The sequence below is a fragment of the Phytophthora infestans genome, genomic scaffold (assembly GCF_000142945.1).
Source record: "Phytophthora infestans T30-4 supercont1.1 genomic scaffold, whole genome shotgun sequence".
Lineage (NCBI taxonomy): Eukaryota > Oomycota > Peronosporomycetes > Peronosporales > Peronosporaceae > Phytophthora > Phytophthora infestans.
The window spans coordinates 2,439,099-2,457,816 of NW_003303758.1; the positions used below are offsets into that span (position 1 = coordinate 2,439,099).

An 18,718-nucleotide genomic window follows, 5' to 3' on the forward strand; every position below is an offset into this window, starting at 1 on the left:
CAGCACTTCTGTAGTGAAGGGGGAGCTATTGTTTATGTGGGACGATCTGATTGGGTAAATATAAAGCAAATGAATTGGGGTCAAGTTGCTTATAAAATGATGCTCATTCTTGTTCCTATTTATCAAAATGGGGGTTCAAGTAACATGGCGCTCGCTTCGCGTCACATACCAGATCCCTTTGCTTAACTCATTACGCTTTGGGAATATCTACACCGCGCGGATGTCCTGTTGCAGATCCGGGTTGAAAACCGGTCGCTGGTCCACCACCGAGTTGTTGACGAACGTGTTGTGGCGTTGGGTATCGAAATTGCCCTGGTCGAGCACATCGATCAGCGCTGGGTAATTGTGGGTTGAATGCCGTGTCATTCTCGGCGCGAGTGTGGGTCGACAGCGCAAAGATGCGTGACATCTTCTGCTGGAATCGGAACTTATACGGCTTCGGCGGCAAACGCAGAGACGCTTCGGGGTCTTTGCGCTTGAAGAAGGTCTGTAGAAGCGCTCCATCTTCTTCTCCAACGTCCTATAAGCATACAAGTATTGAATCAGTCATAAAGCTGACAACAATCCATTAAAAATAGTACTCCACGTACCACTGCTGCAAGAAATCAATAATACCGAAATGGTAGAGTGACGGACCAGCCACACTCGTCGCTGGTTGTGTGAAGAGCACTCCGCGACGAGCTTGCAGCTGGCTCGTGTCGACAAAGTACTCGGAGCTTTGAATACCCATGAGTAGACTGTAATCCATGATGCCCTGCGAGCACAAGAAGTCGCTGTCCTTATGAATCTGGTCGTAGATGCGGTGTGCCGTGGCTGGGTCGATACGGATCTTGGTCATCAAGTCGTTGTCCTTGAGAACAATATCGGGCTCGTGGAAGTTCATACCGTCACCGCATTCCTGGTTCTTGGTGCTACCGAACGTGTACGACGCGTTACAATAGCGACACGCGGTCTTGTCACCAGGACTCGGAACCTTTGCATTACGATCCACCCATGATCCCTTGATATCGTATCGGTGGTGTACAACATCCGTGTCTGCAAACAAGTTACCCATGACCACGAAGTAGTACATTTTGCCATATAACGAGACGGAGTGGCAGCCGTAGAACCGCGTTAGGAGCGTGTCCGGGTTGCTGGTCATGTAGGCCTCATAGTTGGGTGCTATCTTGCGCAAGAACGCACACTCTTCGGGCGACATTGTCTTGACAATCAAGCTTTCATCCGACGTATAGAACATGAAGGCACCGCTGCGACCTTCACTGAATCGCTCCTTTGTAGTAGCTCCAAACATCTGAATGTAGTCAGCATCGCCGATTCCAAACGTCAGACGAATGTTACGGAATGAAGCGGGGCAGAACGACCAGAACTTAATCGACTTGCCGGCTTCGCTTTCCCCCGAGATCGGGATCGAGATCAACTCGTCCGTCACTGCACGAACGGACTCCTTAATACCAGACGTGGTGTAGTACAGAATCTCTGACCGCAGTGCAGTGTTCACCTGTGGACTCAAATCGACATCCACGTCAGCTGACTCTTCCCGTCCATTTCCACCCTTTCGCTCAATGTTGTTCACCGCAAACCAGATCACATAGTCCAAGTATCCCTTGGACGAGATTAGGAAGATGACCAGCTGACGCAGCACCTGTGCAACAGCCTTCGAGTTCGACGTATCGCTCTTCGTCGACAAGAAGTATGCGCACATGTACAGCAGCAGCAAGAGCAGCCAGTAAAATACGTAGGCACCGGTGAAACTAAAGCAAAACGGCAGCAATTTGTCAGCAACGTAAGAATGAAATACTTCGAAGACAACAACACTTACAATGAAATGTAGTTCAGCACACGAAGCCGAATGTTGTACGTCTTGGGGACACCGCGCAGGTAAAGTCGATGCCAAGCCAACGTCAGAACGCTAAAAAATTAACAAAATTAGTAGGTGATTCACAATAACACTCATTAATACACAAAGGCAAACCTTACCATACAGACACGAACAGCACCAGAAGCACAAAAGCGTAAATCAAAATCCAGGGCCATTTCTGTGCGTTCAAGAAGCTCGCAGTGGTCGAGCACTTCTCCACATCATCCGGGCACGTTTCACCAGAGTCACAGCAAATTCTTGACGACGCAAGACAAAATCCAATAACTGTGTCCGTGTCCGAGTTGTACGTCATCGACTGGCCGTCCACAGTGAAGAAGCCACCGGCGCCCTGTACAGCGTACGTGATTACACCCATCGTGATACCTCCCAGCCACACCCACAGGTGATAGAACTTCATCAATCGCTTGTAGCTCGTGAACGGACTCGTGAGCGAGAAGAAAAGATCACAAGCCATGACGAGACCCCACGCCTCGCCTGTGAAGAAGAAGAATTCCGTGATACCTGCGAGTCGCTGGCAGTCCGTATTGGATCCACTAGGGTCGAAGTCCACCAGCACGTTCAATAACAAGCAGATAGCCATGAAGATACTCAGAACAGAGCGGTTGTGCACGATCGGGTTCGGGTGTTGATGCCATTGTTTCTTGCGGCAATACGTGATGACGACAGCAGAGCCACAGATTATCGTATTGACTGAGCCTGCGATAAGACCCGTCCAGCGGTAGTTGTACATGGCTACAGACACACCGAGAAATGCCATCGTAAGGCAGAAACCAAGGAGCTGAGACTTGCGGTTCTCGAACCATCGGATACGTCCCTGTCCGACGGACTTGGAGCGGCCACGGAACTGCTGCGTCATGTCCTTGTCGATAACACGAACGATGTTTTTCTGCGTAGCGCGGGGCGTCGAGATCAGAGGCTGCTGTGCTGTAGCGCTCATGTTGTTATTGAGACTCATGGCGTCGATGTAGTTGCCGCTGGAGCTGCTGATAGTACTGCTGTTGTCCATCGTCACGAAGCCACTGGACGCGCCAGACATGCCGCGTGTGCCGTGACGCAGGCGGAACGAGCCATTCTGGTCCACGGGCGGCAGTTGACGCGTGGAACGTCGTCCATCGGGGGCCGCGTCGCCGCTGTGTTCCTGTTGTGTCTCCATGACGTATACGCTGTTGGGCGGAGGGCTAAATGCGTTCATATAGCTCTGTTCCTCCAGCACGGGAGTGCCGCGATGCTGCTGTGAATGGCTGGTGACGGACTGAGAGCGGCGGTAAGGAGTCTCAGTACTGTATGACCTTGACATCTAGGCTCCCTGGGCTTTCCTCTCGGCTCGGGGGCCACACACGCCTGTCGGTCGGGGGATCGTCGCCTTATTTAAACCCAGCAGTCGGTGGGCTGTCTATCGCGAACTAAGTCGCCTCTCCAGGCCTTACAAGACGGGAAAGAAGGGGCGATCCCTATTGATCAAAGGGAAACAGCAGGGCACGACGGGAAATTCGCGTCTCTGGCGACTGGCAGGTGGAGCTGGGTGCAATACTGCAGTCGTCTTGGGCAATTTTCAATAGCTTCGACGCCTGGAAGCTCTCGATGCGGATTGAATGGGACGGACGAGCTGGTCAACAGCGATATAACTGACTCGTAGCCTTTTCTCGGATCGACTTTCCTTTTGCACCCTCCCGCCGATTTAATCTTGTCTTTGGTAAGGAGGGATATTGTCACGAAGTTGGTGCTTTCGGTTCGGTTCCAAAACGGGTTGGCATCAACTGGGATTCGTTGGAGTCAACGTTTGACATTGGGTGGACGATTTATTCCTTGTTTACTGACTCTTTCCGAGTTACAATCAGTCTTTTTTTAGGACTATTAATAGATTAAGACAAAAGTCCACTCCCGCTTGCTTGCCCGAAGAAGCTATCTTTCTCGTCGAAGATGGGACTAACTCGTTAATATCATGATATCATGAAGACAGGAATTTGCTAATAGACCGGCTAAAGCTTGTTGTCCGGTGTAACATACAACGTTTGTGTACCATTTCAGAGCACCGATTCTTGGAGTCGACAGTCGACTCGACTGTATTTCAATAGAGCAGCTGTGGCAAAAACATCGAAAAGCAAACTATCGGTTGGGAATTCCAGCCTGGTCTAAGCTATTAATAAGCAACTAGCTTTGCGGAGAAAGAACTCCGTTTAATTCGGTCCATGTTCAACTCGCCGGTATTGAGCAGTGCACGCCCTGTGTGGTCGGTAAAACTCTCCATTCAACCCCTTCGCACTGCAAAGAACCGCTGTTCATACTCTTCGCGCGAAGATCGCTTTCTTTCGACAACTTCAACAAAATTAGACGCTTGTGGCGTCGCCGCCGAGGTAAGCTACAGTATCGCTGAATCAGCGCAACGCGCCCACCACAACTTCCCCAATGCTTGCTAACTGACGTACTCGAGGTTCTTCCGTTGTCGACAGCGTGACGAAGGCCAAGTACGTGGCGAAAATCGACGCGCAAACAGTTGTCACTGTACCGCGGTGCAGATATCCTAGCACCCCTCACATTTAAAATTTAATATTTAGTCGAACCTTAGGACATCAGCCACGTTGAGTTGATCCACAGCAATTTGCCATAATTCTCTGTCACATCTCGATTTACCGCCTCAAGGATCCTCTTTCGAAAAACCGTGTCCGAGATGTCTCCTCCGCCTACGTCTGGCAAGAAAGTGGGTCCTCGTGACCTGTTCAACGGTGGTCTGCTGCAGTGCCTTGAGGCTGCGACGCTCGGTATGCCTTTCGAGGTCTGGAAAACGCGCATGGGCCGCTACCGTTCTGAGACGACTCTGCAGGCTTTCCGCAATGTGATGCGCGAGGGCGGCGGTGTCTCCGCCTTCTGGGCCGGCACGGGGCCCAAGATGGTTGAGTCAGCGTCCAAGGGCGCTATCCTTCTCTTCTCTAAGGAGGCCATCTCGGACTCGCTGCTGTCCGCAGGCATGAGCCAAAGCGCCACGGGCTTCCTGGCCGGTGCCGGTGGTGGTGTGTGCCAGGTCGTGGTCATGGGCCCCTGCACCTTCCTGGTCACTGCGGCTGTGACGGGCGACCGCTCTATCTCCACCACGCAGCGTATTCAGAATGTGTACGGCACCCACGGCATTAAAGGCTTCTACCCTGGCGGTACAGCCATTGCCTTCCGTCAGGCCACCAACTGGGCCTCGCGTCAGGGCTTCACTGAGATCGTGCGTGGCAAGTTCAAGGTTTTGTTCCACGGCGACAAGGACGCCAAGCTCACTGTGGCTCAGGAGGCTGGTGCCGGTATTGTGGGCGGTGGCTTGGCTTGCTGGAACCACCCCTTCGAGGTGGCTCGCATCCAGATGCAGAGCGCTGCCGACCGTGGCGAGCCTAAGCAGAACATGGTGCAAGTCTTCCGTACGGTGGTCAAGGAGCAGGGTTACGGCGGTCTCTTCAAGGGTATCGTGCCGCGTCTGGGCCTGGGCATTTGGCAGACGCTCTTCATGGTCACTGGAGCCAAGCTTGTGCGCCAAGCACTGGAAGACATGGAGGCCAAGAAGAAGTAGAAGCGTGATGTTGCCGATGGCACCCGGAAAAAGGGGAAAGCTTATTCGAGTGCAAAAGGATACTTTGCGACTACAGCGATATTTTGAATGCTTGGCGAGTACCTTTGTCATCAAGTACCGGTACCAAATGGCTTTGCAAGTGCATATTGTTAGCGCAAGATTTGGAGCAACGTATTGTCAGAAAAAGGAAATGATACAGGACTAAATCCGTCGGTACCGGTAATCTATCCGTCATTTATTCGGATTTTATTCAGAGTATCGTAGTGCATAAGTAACTCCTCTACTGTGTACTTCTCGTTGCAGCTAAATGTCCGAGTGTAGAATCTCACGTAGACACATCGTGGCAAATGATCCACTGCCAAGTGAAAACGAAACTTGAAGTGACAGTGCTGACAGGATGTGAGTCAGCGAAAATTTAGACCCACACCGAAACATGGAACGTACAATTCTCTTGCCCTTCTTCCCACGACGACTGTAAATCACGCGGATACGCAACTAGCGACCTGTAAGCACCTTTCAAGGGTCCTGACTCACATAGGGCTTGCCTCGTGCCATCTTGCTCCATGGTCTACATCGAGTGGCAACGTAATCAGTCAAATACTCTCATCCCAGGCCACACTTGTTATTAATAGTATCTACAAACCTTGACGTAGGCTTCCTCGGTAGCGTTGGACGGGAACGATACGTTCGTTCCAGGTAAAGGCAAGAGCACGAGCGATACGGCGTCTTTATGAGCATTATTCAGCTCATCCGCTTCGGCTACTGAGACAGCTTTGACTGCTTTATCATTCTCGATGTCGCTCTGGATCAGATCACCTGCCACAATCTTAGCTCCATACTGACGCAATCGGTACGATGCCATCCGATTAAAGAGATAGCTTTGGTAGGCGTGCATGTACATCACGCGACGTGAGAATGGTATACTCTGCACCACCTGCTCGAACGCATCGCTTCCAAAGCGTTTTAGTCCTTGTAGAAGCTGTCGTTCAACAGACATTCCATGTGGCATGAGCTTCAGCGCAGCTTCAACGTCGCCAGACTCGAGATAATGCCGTTTTGCTTGAGCTGCATCGTCGGAATCGCCTTCGTGGACTGTCAGAATGAGTTTCAATGCTTCTTCCCACTTGCCAGCGATTATCTTCGCGCCAATTTGATGAGCTCTCACCGTTTTTGAAGGCATTCCAACACGCTGGAAACCAAAGTAGTTGACGAATCCGTGACACTTGATGTTGTCTAGCGCAGATTCAAGCGAAGAGCGGATCATCTCGGCGGTGCATTCAGACTCAGCGGAAAGACGACGAAGTACTATCGAGAACCTGTTTCCATTCGCTCCTCCCAAAGACATCGGAGTCTCCACATACTTGAGATCTCCCACTCGAACACCAGTTGTCGCACCACTTTCATCACTATTGACACCCACAAGTTGATGCGGCGTCACACCAGTCACTACAACGTGCTGGAAAGTGACGGCCGCTTTGTCTTTTGTTCCTGCGTACGAAAACGCAGAAAGCGGACGGCGAAGATGTCGAGCTAGTCTGTCAAAGCATGCGAAGTGCTCTTCGTTTGTCTACAGAAATTAGGAAGAAAATGTGTTAGCAGTAAAGCAGCTGCAGATACATTCATCACGCCAAAACTCACCTTTTGGAGCACAAATCGAAGATACACTTGTGCTTGAGAACGCTTACGCTTCTTGTTGGTCTTTGGCATGAAATGCACAACCAGTCGCTGAATGCCATTCCGGGCCTCCGTCTTAGTTTTGAAAGACGACGAGTTCTTGGCGATCAGGCGATGCAACGCCGTTCGAGCCTCCTTCGAGTCCTCATGCTCGAGCTCAAGTCCTGTATCCAGCCACACGGACTTGGTAAGAATAAATGACAATAGCAATACAAGCGCTAATCTTAAAGCTGCTTGCCTTTTGATGCCTCGGGGTCGTTTGCTCCCTTTCGGAGAAACTCAAGAAGTCGGTCACAGTTCTCCAGTGTCATCCCCCCATCTAGAAATTTCTTGTATACAGAATCCTGTACAACTTGAATCTGCACTTTATCCTGGTCACTCGATGCCGAGACCTTTTGTATCTTGCAATCGAGTCCAGGAAAGCAATTCTGAGGCAGTATTAGGATTGGTGAGGTCGCACCAACAAAAAAAACACACATCCTTCGCTGACCTGAATGCAGACTTGAAGGTATATGCGGTCTTGAAATTCCGTGGGTGACGCTAGATAGTATTCGTTGGTCTTGCTTGTGGCCACACTCTCGACGTCTTTGAAACCTTTCGCTCCAATCAGCTCCACCAACGCTGTCCGCCAACCGTCTGCAGGTTCGTCAAACGACAGCTTCTCGTTCTTCTGCTTCTGCTGTGCCTCGATCTTTTTCAGTATTGCGTCACGCTCGGTTTCCGTTGGCAGGCGGTAGCTTTCTTCGCTAAAGTCTACAACTTCACCTGCTGCACTAATCTCGCGCACCACAAAGTCCTCAGGTCTGGAATGGACACAATTAATGTCAGCACAGAATCCATCCGCGCTTGTGAATCAATAGCGGCCGCGACGTACTTCGTTTTGATGTGCCCATGCACAATCAGACACCCCTCATGGTTGTTCACAAACTCCTCGATTCCGACCACGGCGCCGTCCAGCTTGATCTCAACCATTACCGGAAGTGTTGGCTAGAGTTGCTTCCTTAGTACAGTACAGTCATCCAATTTACCTGTTGCCTTACACCTATTACGCTCGAATAAAATTAAGTTTATCAGTTAATTATCGGTTGAATGATCGTTTTCAAAACCGTTCGGCGCAAGACATCTGTTTGGGAGGGTTATCGAAATTTTCAACGTAGGTAATTTTTTCTAGCTGTTCGTCATTGTTTTGTCACACAACAACATCGGCGGAATGACCGAAGGCAACTACGCGCTGTACGGCACCAGTGCCGTGCCTCAAGCTCAGCTGAACGTTGGTTCACCTCGTCCAATGGGTCATCGGTACGAAGAACTTGGCAATATGCGCGGTTACTGCGGCAACGACGACGAAACGAAGATGAATGGTGCGCTGCGGCGGACAAGTGAGGGCTTTCGAGACACCGTACTGGACCTCTATGCTGCCTCGAAGGTGTTTGCCATCCACCTCATCACGTTCGAAGGGCTATTTGTGGTGCTTTTTTCGGTGGCCACTACGTCGCTCTACTATTTCCTTGGCGAGAGCAGCACAGGCCCGAGTTTTGGCGCCAACATCTCGTGGACCATCGTGTCTTTCGCTGTGGTGTCGCCCATGATCATGCAGATCAGACAAGCCTTCACACGACGAGAGCAAGCGCTAGACATCATCTCCGAGTCGAGATCTTTGCTGGTTAACATCCTACTGGCCAATGCATTGTGGAACTGGGGCGAGAATGGACGGAAGAAGCTACCACAAGATCACGTCCAGAAGACCAAGAACTTGTTGGAGGCGCTGCTGCGCGACACAATGTCGCTGCTGATCATGCCCACGTTGACACGTGGCCGACACCGATTCACATCACATGGTCGAAAACTCGCCTCACAATTTGTTAACCCAGTGAAGCAGTTGCAGCTTCAGATCGTGAACACAATCCGTCAACTACATGACCAAGTGGAAATCATGAAAGCGTGCGGTATGCCTGCAAACGAAGCTTCTCGGATTAACCAGTATCACTGGCTACTCCAAGCTCGCATCGAGAAACTACAGAACATCAAGTTCTACCGAACCCCGCAAGCTACTCGCTCCTTTACTCGGCTTTTCATCCTTGTGCTGCCATTGTTCTATGGCCCTTACTACGTCTACATCGCGCGTGGGAACGAGTACCAGGCGACGAACTTTGCTTTCTGCTTGCTTCTCAGCGTGGCGACGAGCTTGTTGATGACTGGAATCTTCAACGTGGAGAGAACAATGGAGGATCCTTTCGCTGGTGGTGGCATGGATGGCGTCCATGTTCATGAGGTGTTTCAGCTAACGCAGCAAATGCTCGACGAGTGCTTTACCGAGAAACAAATAGGTGAGTCAAGATTGACACACTGAGGTACTTTGAAATAGATACATGGACGCTTGTACTTACCAGACATACACCACGCACATTCCATTTTGCGTTGCTTCGTCTTTAGCGAATTGTTGGAGGCTGTTAATAACGGCTGGAAGTTATAGTTGCTCAAAGGCGCAAAGCTGCTTAGGCAAAAGCTCAATGCTTGCAGGACTCGAGATCTGAAGCCAGTTTTTTTAGAATATACTGTACGATTCATTTTTTTCTGTCCAGCAATAACGAACTCACATCTTCTTTACCGAAACATTCCAGCAACGTGAGCATAACCTTTTCCGATGTTCGTTGTGCATTTCTAATGAGTATTGACTACTACGTAGTATGAGCTCCACTGGCAGCACCTCAAATGGAGGCTTGTGTACTATCGACTTTTAATTCCACCCCAGTGCCAAACACCCGTTTCATCAAATGTTTTAGACTTCTCGTAGCCCGTTGTTCACACCGATACGGAAACCGGTGCGCTTATTACCAAAAAAAATATATACACCTCCTTTCCTTTAAATAAGGGTATAAAGATTTTGTTAAGCACATATATCAAGTCACCCTGGCATCAGAATGACAAAGGTTCTTCATCATCGTCGTCCTGGGTGAACCACGGGTGGCTGAGGGCTTCCGCAATGGAAATCCGCTGTTCCGTGTCCTTTTCTAGCAGTCGACGGAGCACGTTCTCGCCCTCGGGGCTAAGTGGCACCGCGCGGCGAGACTCGTCAGTGCCAGCCAGCACGATTTCAGCGCGAATAATCGCGTCAAACAGTTCCCGAGTGCTCTCAGACGTAAATGGCAGTCTCCCGAAGAGGAAAATGAAGAAAACAACGCCCACAGCCCAGATATCCACTTTGAAGGGGTCGTACGGCTCACCAGAGCAGCACTCCGGAGCCAGAAACTGATACGTCCCAGCCGTGTCGGACAGGAGCACTGGTTCAGTAACACTGTTTTCTGTAGCCCCCGACACGTCTTCCGAGGTGTGGCTAAATGCTCTTGCGCATCCAAAATCGGTGAGGTGACAGCGCCCAGAGTCGTTCAGTAGAATGTTGTCTGGCTTCGCTCATAGATAAACGACAAGTCAGAGCACGAAGACTGCAATAATTCATACAGCAGAGCGGAGGTCCGTTGCTTACCTTAATATCGCGGTGGCAAACTCGTCGTTGATGCAAATATTGCAATCCAAGCAGGATATCGGATAGGTAGCTGCGTGCCAGCTCCTCTGACAGCAAACCTCCTGTAGCGCAGCTATAGAAATCCTTCGTATCCGGTCGATATGTCATACACGGTCCGCCTGGCATGTACTCAAGCACCATGTAGAGCTTGTCGCTGTCGTCAGCTTCGATAACTTCGAATAGCAGCACGATGTTGCGATGGTACAGCGAGCGCAAGATATTAATCTCGTCATGCACTCGATCCAGCGCCGTCACCGCTCGCATTATCATCGGTATTGCATCTTCTCCAGCATCGTTTTGTATTGCTCCCAGTTGCTGCTCCGCCGGATCCACGCAATAGTCCTTGAGACGGAGCAGCATCTTCTTGGAATAGATTTTCATTGTAAATAGCCGTGTCTTGGGCGGTGCAAAAGCTGGAGGGGGCGACGTAGCAGCCGGAGCGTCAGCATCGCCATTAATTGCAACAATAGCAGCATTTCCTGCTGCAGCGCCGTTGGTAGCTGATGCCACACCGCTTGTGAGTCTCTCACAGAGCTTTACCTTGCCAAAACGGCCCTGCCCAAGCGTCTGCAGCACTCGGTAGTTGTTCACAAACTTGCTGCCCGTCTCTGCCTTCTGCTTCACGACGTAATGCGTCTCCGCGATGTCCCAACGCCGAGCTCCGGTGCCGCTCATAGTAACGAAACTTTCGGTAGTTTTGTACTATAAAAGTGTTGTGGTCCACTCATACTTGCCCAATACCGGTACACCGGAAGACGTTATTTCCCGCCTTCGTGATTTTGTTTGACGATTTCAAAGTTGGTGCCATGTCGCTCAAGAATCTCAAACCGATCACCATCAAGCGCAACCCGTCGCTGCCCGACGGCTACCAATTATTTCCTATCGCAGACAAGTGGGCGGAGCTGCTGCCAGAGCGAATTCCGCTCCAGTTTTCAATCTTCCGGTGTGTTGCCTCCAGCAGTTGATTCAACCTTGTACATAAATTAACTTATTGTCTCGATGCTCCGCCCACGCAGCTACTTGGGATTCTATGTGGCCTGTACCAAGAACGGCAAGTCGACAGTTGTCAGGTCCCGCGCAGTCTCGGCGCTGCGTGTGACTATCCAGAACGAGGACAAGGTGGTGTTCAACGAGCGAGTGAATACTGCCTTCCCCAACGGCGTCTACTACGTGCAAGACATCCGTTTGGAGAACCCTGGTGTACACACTGTATGTGTAACGGTGGAAGGAGGACTGGCCGACGACTTAGCGCCGCTCGTGCTCAAGACGCAGGTGTTTGAGTTCATGGAACTGCATGAGTGTCCGGACTTGGAGAAAGGAGCATATCAGCCGCTGCGCGAATTCGTACTCAATTGCATCAAAAATGGGCATCGCGAGCAATTGCGTGACGACTCATTCCTTGAGACCTACGTCCGCACGAAGAAGCACTCGCTGCGCAACATGGATGCAAGGGTACGCGATAGAAGCGAGTGGACTTTTTTCTCATTGTCGTTGTATTCTGAAAGCGTGTTTTTGCTCATTTGCGCGATTGCTTCAGTGGTGGCTACGAGCATTCGTGCAGCACACACTGGACCGTGAAGAACGTCAGAGACTCTTGATCATGCATGCTGCGGTACGTATTAGATCTACTGTAGAGTATTGTATCATATTTAATGTATATCACGTGCTGGTTCTGTTCTCGTCAGAAATACTCGTGTCGGACCACACACAAGCGAAAACAAGCTCATCCTAGTGAGTTTCCATTGCTTTACTGGCTGTGCTGTGATCATCTAACGTTTTGCGTGAATTTCCTTCTCCAAAAGGCCGCACGGCGGACAAGAAGGAGCACGATAATTTGTTCGCGCGTCGGAAACGGGACTGGAAGCGTGTGCGCGCTGGAGACCTGCGAATGATAACAACGGAGCCACTGCACGGTAAGAAACGCTGAGGAGTTGCTCAAAAAGTTGATGAATGGGTGACGGACTGATATGCTTGCTTCTATGTGTCAGCGGGGGCAACAACTACAGTGTACAGCAGCAAGGAAATGTTCCGCCAGCTCAGTCTGTACGCTCAAGTCTAGCTGTGCCCCGTGCACTTGCTTATCAGTCAGCGAGTCACCTTAGTGTACGTCTACATACTACATGGTAATACACTCTCTTGCGGGGTTAATCGGAGAAGAACGGCACGGAAATTGTGAACTCCAGGGACGGTGCGACCGGCATCTTCGCCGGGTTCTCGAACGCTGCTTCGTAGTACTCCCAGAGCACCAAAACGTACTGCGACAGCGCGCGTTCAGCGTAAGCTTCCAACTCCCGAGGAAAATACCGTTTAGCACGCGGACCACGCTGGTGTTTCACCGGATCCATTTGCTCGGCAATCATCTTGAAGTTCGCATCCAACTTGCTGGCGATAGAGAGATCCACTGACAATTCCTCGTCAACGAGACTATCTCGGAACACAGCATCGCCACCACTACGTGTACGCTTCAAGCGCGCACTGGCGTCCCAATTCATTAAACGCTGAAGAGCCTTCTTGCCCACGGCAGCTTTCTTCGCCGGATCCATCTCACTGTCTGCAGTGGGACGCAACATGGCCTGAGCCAGTTCACTTAAGTGACTCAAGTAACTGAGTGCAGGCGATGCAGCAGACAAACTTGAGCCATTGGATCTTGATTGCAGACTAACCTCGAAGAATGGGGTCTGGGCAAGTAGAATCCGGTCAGATGCAGTAGGAAGATCTAATCGGTTTGAAGCCGAAGTCTTGAACACGATCATGTACGAGAAGATCTTCCGAATCTACACCGAAATCACAGTAGACAGGTGAGGACACGCACACAAATACCACTCGGAAGAAAGGAGACCTACCTCTTCGTTCCAGTGCAGAAAGAAATGGAAAAAGTTCTCCCGCAGGATGAGTTCCGCGACAAGTCGTTTGCGAGCAGCAGTCGGCAACAAGTCTGTAATAAGCAAAGCACATCACTGTCAGCATCGACCAGGCTTATCCCAACGAGAACATGATGATCCTTACCGATACAGTTGTAGATGCAGGTGAGAACTTTCAAAAGCGTTTGCACGTGCGATGACTGCAACGCGCTACGCATGCTGTTCAGAAAGTAGTCGCCATCAAACACTGCTCCCAAGCAGTGACGAACTCGACCGCCAAACTTCCCAGGAGACCCAGGCTCTGTTGCAGCAGGCATTGCAGCCATCGAAGCGACCTCGAGCATGCGTTGCAGAATACCAAACGAGTAATTGACACTCGTCGGATCGAGGATGTTGGTGCTTTCCAAGATCACCTGCATCAGCACATTAACCAGCGCTTCATTCTTAAGCACCTCGCTGCCAGCATCCAGCACGGTTTCAATTTCCCGGTCATTCCAATAGTCTTCCCAAGGATCACTCGCCTTGCCTTCAATAATGGAAAGAATGCGATTCACAGAAGGCATGGACGAAGCACCCCCACTAGACCGTGCACGCCGCTGACACATCCGCTGAAAAACTGCCACGTACAAGCGCACGAGCGCAAAGTAACCAGGCACGCAATGCCACAGAATACGGCCATCCGCATAGCGGTGGTTGCACCAACTGCTCACGTCACTCAGCACAGCAGCCACGAAAGTCACCGCCATGAGATCGTCCCTTCCCGGAGAACTCACGCGTTCAAGGATGAGATTAAGTCCAGCCTCGATCTTGTCTTGAGTTGTCACTGTCAACTTGACGAATGCGTCGTTCTGCAGCTTGTGACCGATATACAGCAGCGGGAGCTGGTAAAGGAACGTCACTTCTTGCTCCTCGCCGACGCGGTTCATGCCCTGCTGAAACACAGCTTCGAGCGCGGCAGAGATGGATTTGTTGCTAGAACCCTTCTTCAACATATCCTGCGGGATACCCGGCGTGCCTCCTCCACCTTTCACAGGCACCACTAGACGATCTGTGCCGCGGCTCGACTTGTACTCGGAAAACGACGAGAAGATCTCGAGCTGCAAGTCGACGCCACTGATCCGGTCTGGTCGACACTTGGATTCTACAAGAATCAGCGTACTCAAGTCAGTTATTGACAGATACTAATAGTTACCGAAGTTTGCAATGCGTACAATACCTGAGAGATCGTTCCAGTGGCGACGGTACTGTCGAGGGCTGCGCAAACTGCCGGAAATACTCTCGCGGTGTGGTCGTCGCCGCTTTGTCTGAGGAGGACGCGTGTCATTCTTCACTCCGTTCCGATTTCTGCTTGATCCGTTGCTAGTTATTTTGCTTGTTTCTCCCCTTCCCTCGATTTTTTCCGTGCACTGTAACACAGCTTCCAGGAGCTTGGGAGTGGCGAACGGGAAGCGGAAATACACCGCGGTGTAGATGTGTGCGACGAAGAATCGGTGCTCCTCAGCCATGAATCGCGCCTTGCGGATCTTGACCGAGCAGAAGCGCACGCTTCGTTCCAGTAAGCGGATGTATCGCTTCAACACGAGCGAGTCCAGATGCACCTGCTGTCCGTCCAGTGGGTATCCCTCGATAAACTCCACACGACGGCAGATGTATACTGCTGCCTGCGTATATATCGCGCGGCAACGGTTACGCACAGGCACGTGGTCGACCATGTCCATCAAATAGTCCCTGGTAATGGCAAGAACGCAAAAGTGTGTTGTTAAAAACGCACTTCAGAGCAAATAATTTCTCACAAGCTTACCATAGGTCAAGCAGCACGGTTTGGCCCAGGTGTAGTGGCAGCATCTTGTTAAAGTACGAGTGGTAGGTGAGTTTGCGGTCCCCTGAGGCTCCGGCGCTGCCTCCATTCGATGCCTCGGCCGCCGCAGCAGTGCCGAAGTCCAGGTAGAAGAAGAAAGGGCGGCGTAGTAGGTCAAGCGCCTCGGCCAGTGCCATCATCTTCTTCTCCAGGCTCCATCCGTTGAGCTCTGTGGAGCGACCGGCGCCGTTGAGCACCATGGGCTGCGTGGGACGCATGCTGCCATTGCTGGAGATAGTGGGAGCCCCAGGCACAGCCGAAATCTCGCGGTTTTTTGCTATGCTCTTGAGTTGCTGGTGCAGCTGGGCGTTGAAGACCAGTCGGGCCTTCTCTGGGTGGCCAGCGGGGCGGTACAGCGTGGCGTCGGCCATCCTGTCGGCAATGGCTCACTGTCTGGGTCGAGGGGGTCCTGCGCTGAATGATACAAATGTTCCGGAAACGAGTTTGAAAGGGAAACATTTTTTATCTTGGATTTTGTAAGTCTTTGTAGTTCTCAGATTTTGTAAGTCGAGCTTGTTTCCGTGCCATCAATGATGACAAACTTTATCACAAAGCCTGTTGGCTCTTGCAACTCACTACACTGTTATTTAAAAATAATATCTTAAGTGCTGTGAGCGCTCACGGGCTTTCTGCGGTAATTGCCGCTGATACTGATATTAATAGTCACTGACTCCATGTAGTAATAGTCAGAAACGCTGACGGTGTGTGCTTTCCACATTTCCGAAGCTCATGGTTGAGATTCTCGACATTTCTGATTTTGGCGAAGCCACACGCAAGTTGGCGATTTGAGTTGAATTTGTACATGTACCGGTATGGGCGTAAAGCTTCCCGATCAAGGCCTTGTTCAACATGGGCAAGTGTCGAGCCCTTGTGGACACCGGAACTTCCAGTCCGAAAGTTTCGCTGCGGAGCTTTCGCGCGGCAAATTATCGCCGATCCAAGTTGCGACGTCATGATACTCTAATCCTCTTTGAACCTTCATACTGAAGTACAGTAAGAAGGTCGTGTTACCGCGTCCCATCCAAGAAAAAGGCGGAATGGATCAGGGCCTGATCCATTCCGCCTTTTCCTTGGATGGCCCTCTAGTCCGTGACTAACGCCACCGAAATGCTGAAGTGGAGGAAGTGTTTCAAGCTTCAAGCTGGAGGCTCCTAGGCTAAAGCATGTAGCCTACATTCGATATACAGGGTCGGATTCCCCCACCCAATCTTTGTGGGGAGGCAAGTGATGGAGAGTGTCATTTGTGGTTTCTGAAGGCAAGCTACTGTTATCATGTTAAATATGGTAAATTCATGCCGAATAAGTTAGGAGTCTAGTGTGCCTGTGAGGCCTAGCAATCGGCCCGCTCCGCTACGTACGTTATCACACGGGCCTGTAAAGTGCTCGGTGCTCCCGCACGTGTTGCAACCGCTGCGTATGACTGAGGACTTGATCGTTTCTGCGAACTTACTCGTTCCAGAACTCGGAGAGGTTCTCGTGCGGGATTTTTCGGGAGGCGCGCAGCACCAGCATCTCTTCACGGACGGGCTCCGACACCTCGTCACACTTACGGTCCATTTCCTCTGCATATGCGACCGCCACTTCGTCGCTGAACCGCACGGTGCGACGCGGGGCAGTGAGTTTGAGCTCCTGAATCTTCTCCACAAGCACATTGCGGCCGGCGTTGGCCTGCTGGATGACGACCTGTCGGCGCTGCTCGCTGACACTCTCTGTTGCCTTTTCAATCTTCTCCAGCACGCTAACGGCACGCTCCCAGTGGTTCTGCAGCATCAGCATCAGCGCGTGTTGGCGAGAGGTCTGTAGAAAAGTGAGCGCCTTGCGTACGCCCTCGCAGCCGGTGACGAGGGGCCACTGCCCAGCGACAACATCGCTGACAGGCGTGGCCGCCACGATCTCCTCCTGTAGCGGCTCGTCGGCCATCATTGCGGGCGCGGACGAGCGGGGTGAGGATTCGATTTGGCGCTTGCAGACTTTGAGTAGCGCCTCGCTCGTGGCCGAGTCGCGGTTTGCGGCGAGATCCTCCACGCTTGCGCTTGTGCTTGCTGCCAGCGAAGGTCGCATACGCTTGAGAAGGCGGCGCGACAGCTCCTGAACTTGCACCACGCAAGATGTCATTGTTTGAATGAGCTTTTGTGTAGCTGACTAATGCAGTGTGTCGCTCTCGACGTCAAATACAAAGTGCCATCCATGGTCGTGGTCGGGAGAGAACGTTCGGGCGCGACTCGATTCAGAGGGTGGTGCACCTCAGCTCAGCCAGCCCCACGACTTGGTCCGCTGCGGTTCGGGCTGTTTTTGTGGGCGGCCAGCGATGCCGCGACAAACTGGAACGGCCGGCGTGAGCAGAGAACGCCCCAATTGTGGGCGTACGACACGGGACAGTGGACGCAGGGGGTTTTGCGGCATACTGCTGGCCCCAGCTTAGTTTCCGGGAAAGCCCCAGGCACTCACGAGGTCCGCTACGCGGCCTAGCGAGCTCCGCCAGGTGGCGTATGACTGGTGATCACTGACCAGCAAACAGTGATAGACTAGGAATTCATTGTCAATACAAACGATGAAGGACCACCCTTTTGATGCAAGTCTCACGTAGTCCAAGTCTCACGTGGAACAGCTGATGCTCGGAGCTGATCCCGGGTCCACATCGAGCTTAGCCACACACCTGAGCTCGCGCGAGCTGGGCAAAAGCCGCAGGCGCTGCTCGTGAGCCCGGTGGAGTCCACCGTGGACGGGCGAGTTAAGGAACCGTAGGTCGCAGCGGTGTGTGGCTATTAAATGACGACGGCGCACCACTCACATGCGTCCCGCACCATCGCGTGCGGGCTACGTACGGAGCCGCCGGCTTGGTCATCTTTCGGACGTGTGTTTTGGGATACCGCCTCAAAAGTCGCGCGTGAAATGCTTTTCACTTGGATAGTGCGCCTCCTGTAACGGCGCCCAGCTCGCAGCACTTTATCACTCAAAAGTTTCGAGTTGCAAGTTGCTTGCAACAGCGAGCTAGTTACCCGCGCCACACCCCTTGAACGAATGATTCGGTAGCCATCTGCAATGCAGAGTGTATGGCTGCCGTCCAACCGCAAATTGTAGCCCACAAAATATATATGACGACGAAGAGCAAGAAAAACTTTACATTTGCCTGGATCGACACTGTGCTGGCGTTCCTGAGCCGCCGCTCCTGAGCTCAGATACCGGTCCCCACTCCACGAGTTAAAACCGGCACGTGTGGGGTGGGGTGAGCAGCTGGAGTGATGCTGCTGAATCAGGTGGCGCTGTTGAAAGATTACCCTGTCCGTCGGACAGTGTCCGATGCTTCGGAACCAAAGCATTCTTTGCCAGCAATCGATCAGCATGTCCAGATGCTGCCACGAGTTGAAGGTGACAA

The 18,718-nt window shown here is 51.7% G+C and overlaps 8 protein-coding genes across 8 annotated transcripts; 3 read left to right on the forward strand and 5 right to left on the reverse strand.

The window, feature by feature from the left end:
- Window positions 1–81: 81 nt before the first annotated feature.
- On the reverse strand, window positions 82–3,176 carry PITG_00460 (phosphatidylinositol-4-phosphate-5-kinase (Pi-PIPKD5); the record flags this gene model as incomplete). The annotated part of the gene is made up of 4 exons (XM_002909013.1): window positions 82–520; window positions 587–1,751; window positions 1,820–1,909; window positions 1,978–3,176. 4 exons carry the CDS (start codon window positions 3,174–3,176, stop codon window positions 191–193), a joined length of 2,784 nt encoding a protein of 927 aa, XP_002909059.1.
- A 1,371-nt stretch (window positions 3,177–4,547) lies between these two features.
- PITG_00461 (Mitochondrial Carrier (MC) Family) lies at window positions 4,548–5,426 on the forward strand (the record flags this gene model as incomplete). The annotated part of the gene is made up of 1 exon (XM_002909014.1): window positions 4,548–5,426. One exon carries the CDS (start codon window positions 4,548–4,550, stop codon window positions 5,424–5,426), a length of 879 nt encoding a protein of 292 aa, XP_002909060.1.
- A 415-nt stretch (window positions 5,427–5,841) lies between these two features.
- On the reverse strand, window positions 5,842–8,072 carry PITG_00462 (pseudouridylate synthase, putative; the record flags this gene model as incomplete). The annotated part of the gene is made up of 5 exons (XM_002909015.1): window positions 5,842–5,898; window positions 6,070–6,993; window positions 7,065–7,256; window positions 7,591–7,903; window positions 7,975–8,072. 5 exons carry the CDS (start codon window positions 8,070–8,072, stop codon window positions 5,842–5,844), a joined length of 1,584 nt encoding a protein of 527 aa, XP_002909061.1.
- A 382-nt stretch (window positions 8,073–8,454) lies between these two features.
- PITG_00463 (uncharacterized protein) lies at window positions 8,455–9,450 on the forward strand (the record flags this gene model as incomplete). Its single annotated transcript, XM_002909016.1, has 2 exons — window positions 8,455–8,763; window positions 8,818–9,450. 2 exons carry the CDS (start codon window positions 8,455–8,457, stop codon window positions 9,448–9,450), a joined length of 942 nt encoding a protein of 313 aa, XP_002909062.1.
- Window positions 9,451–10,016: 566 nt separating this feature from the next.
- On the reverse strand, window positions 10,017–11,298 carry PITG_00464 (ser/thr kinase; the record flags this gene model as incomplete). Its single annotated transcript, XM_002909017.1, has 2 exons — window positions 10,017–10,505; window positions 10,585–11,298. The coding sequence occupies 2 exons, from the start codon at window positions 11,296–11,298 to the stop codon at window positions 10,017–10,019; spliced, it is 1,203 nt and encodes a 400-aa protein (XP_002909063.1).
- A 121-nt stretch (window positions 11,299–11,419) lies between these two features.
- Window positions 11,420–12,682, forward strand: PITG_00465 (uncharacterized protein; the record flags this gene model as incomplete). The annotated part of the gene is made up of 5 exons (XM_002909018.1): window positions 11,420–11,566; window positions 11,640–12,075; window positions 12,309–12,354; window positions 12,426–12,536; window positions 12,612–12,682. 5 exons carry the CDS (start codon window positions 11,430–11,432, stop codon window positions 12,680–12,682), a joined length of 801 nt encoding a protein of 266 aa, XP_002909064.1.
- Window positions 12,683–12,767: 85 nt separating this feature from the next.
- PITG_00466 (uncharacterized protein) lies at window positions 12,768–15,713 on the reverse strand (the record flags this gene model as incomplete). Its single annotated transcript, XM_002909019.1, has 5 exons — window positions 12,768–13,397; window positions 13,467–13,558; window positions 13,630–14,625; window positions 14,701–15,212; window positions 15,286–15,713. The coding sequence occupies 5 exons, from the start codon at window positions 15,711–15,713 to the stop codon at window positions 12,768–12,770; spliced, it is 2,658 nt and encodes an 885-aa protein (XP_002909065.1).
- A 1,075-nt stretch (window positions 15,714–16,788) lies between these two features.
- Window positions 16,789–17,508, reverse strand: PITG_00467 (uncharacterized protein; the record flags this gene model as incomplete). Its single annotated transcript, XM_002909020.1, has 1 exon — window positions 16,789–17,508. One exon carries the CDS (start codon window positions 17,455–17,457, stop codon window positions 16,789–16,791), a length of 669 nt encoding a protein of 222 aa, XP_002909066.1.
- Window positions 17,509–18,718: the final 1,210 nt, after the last annotated feature.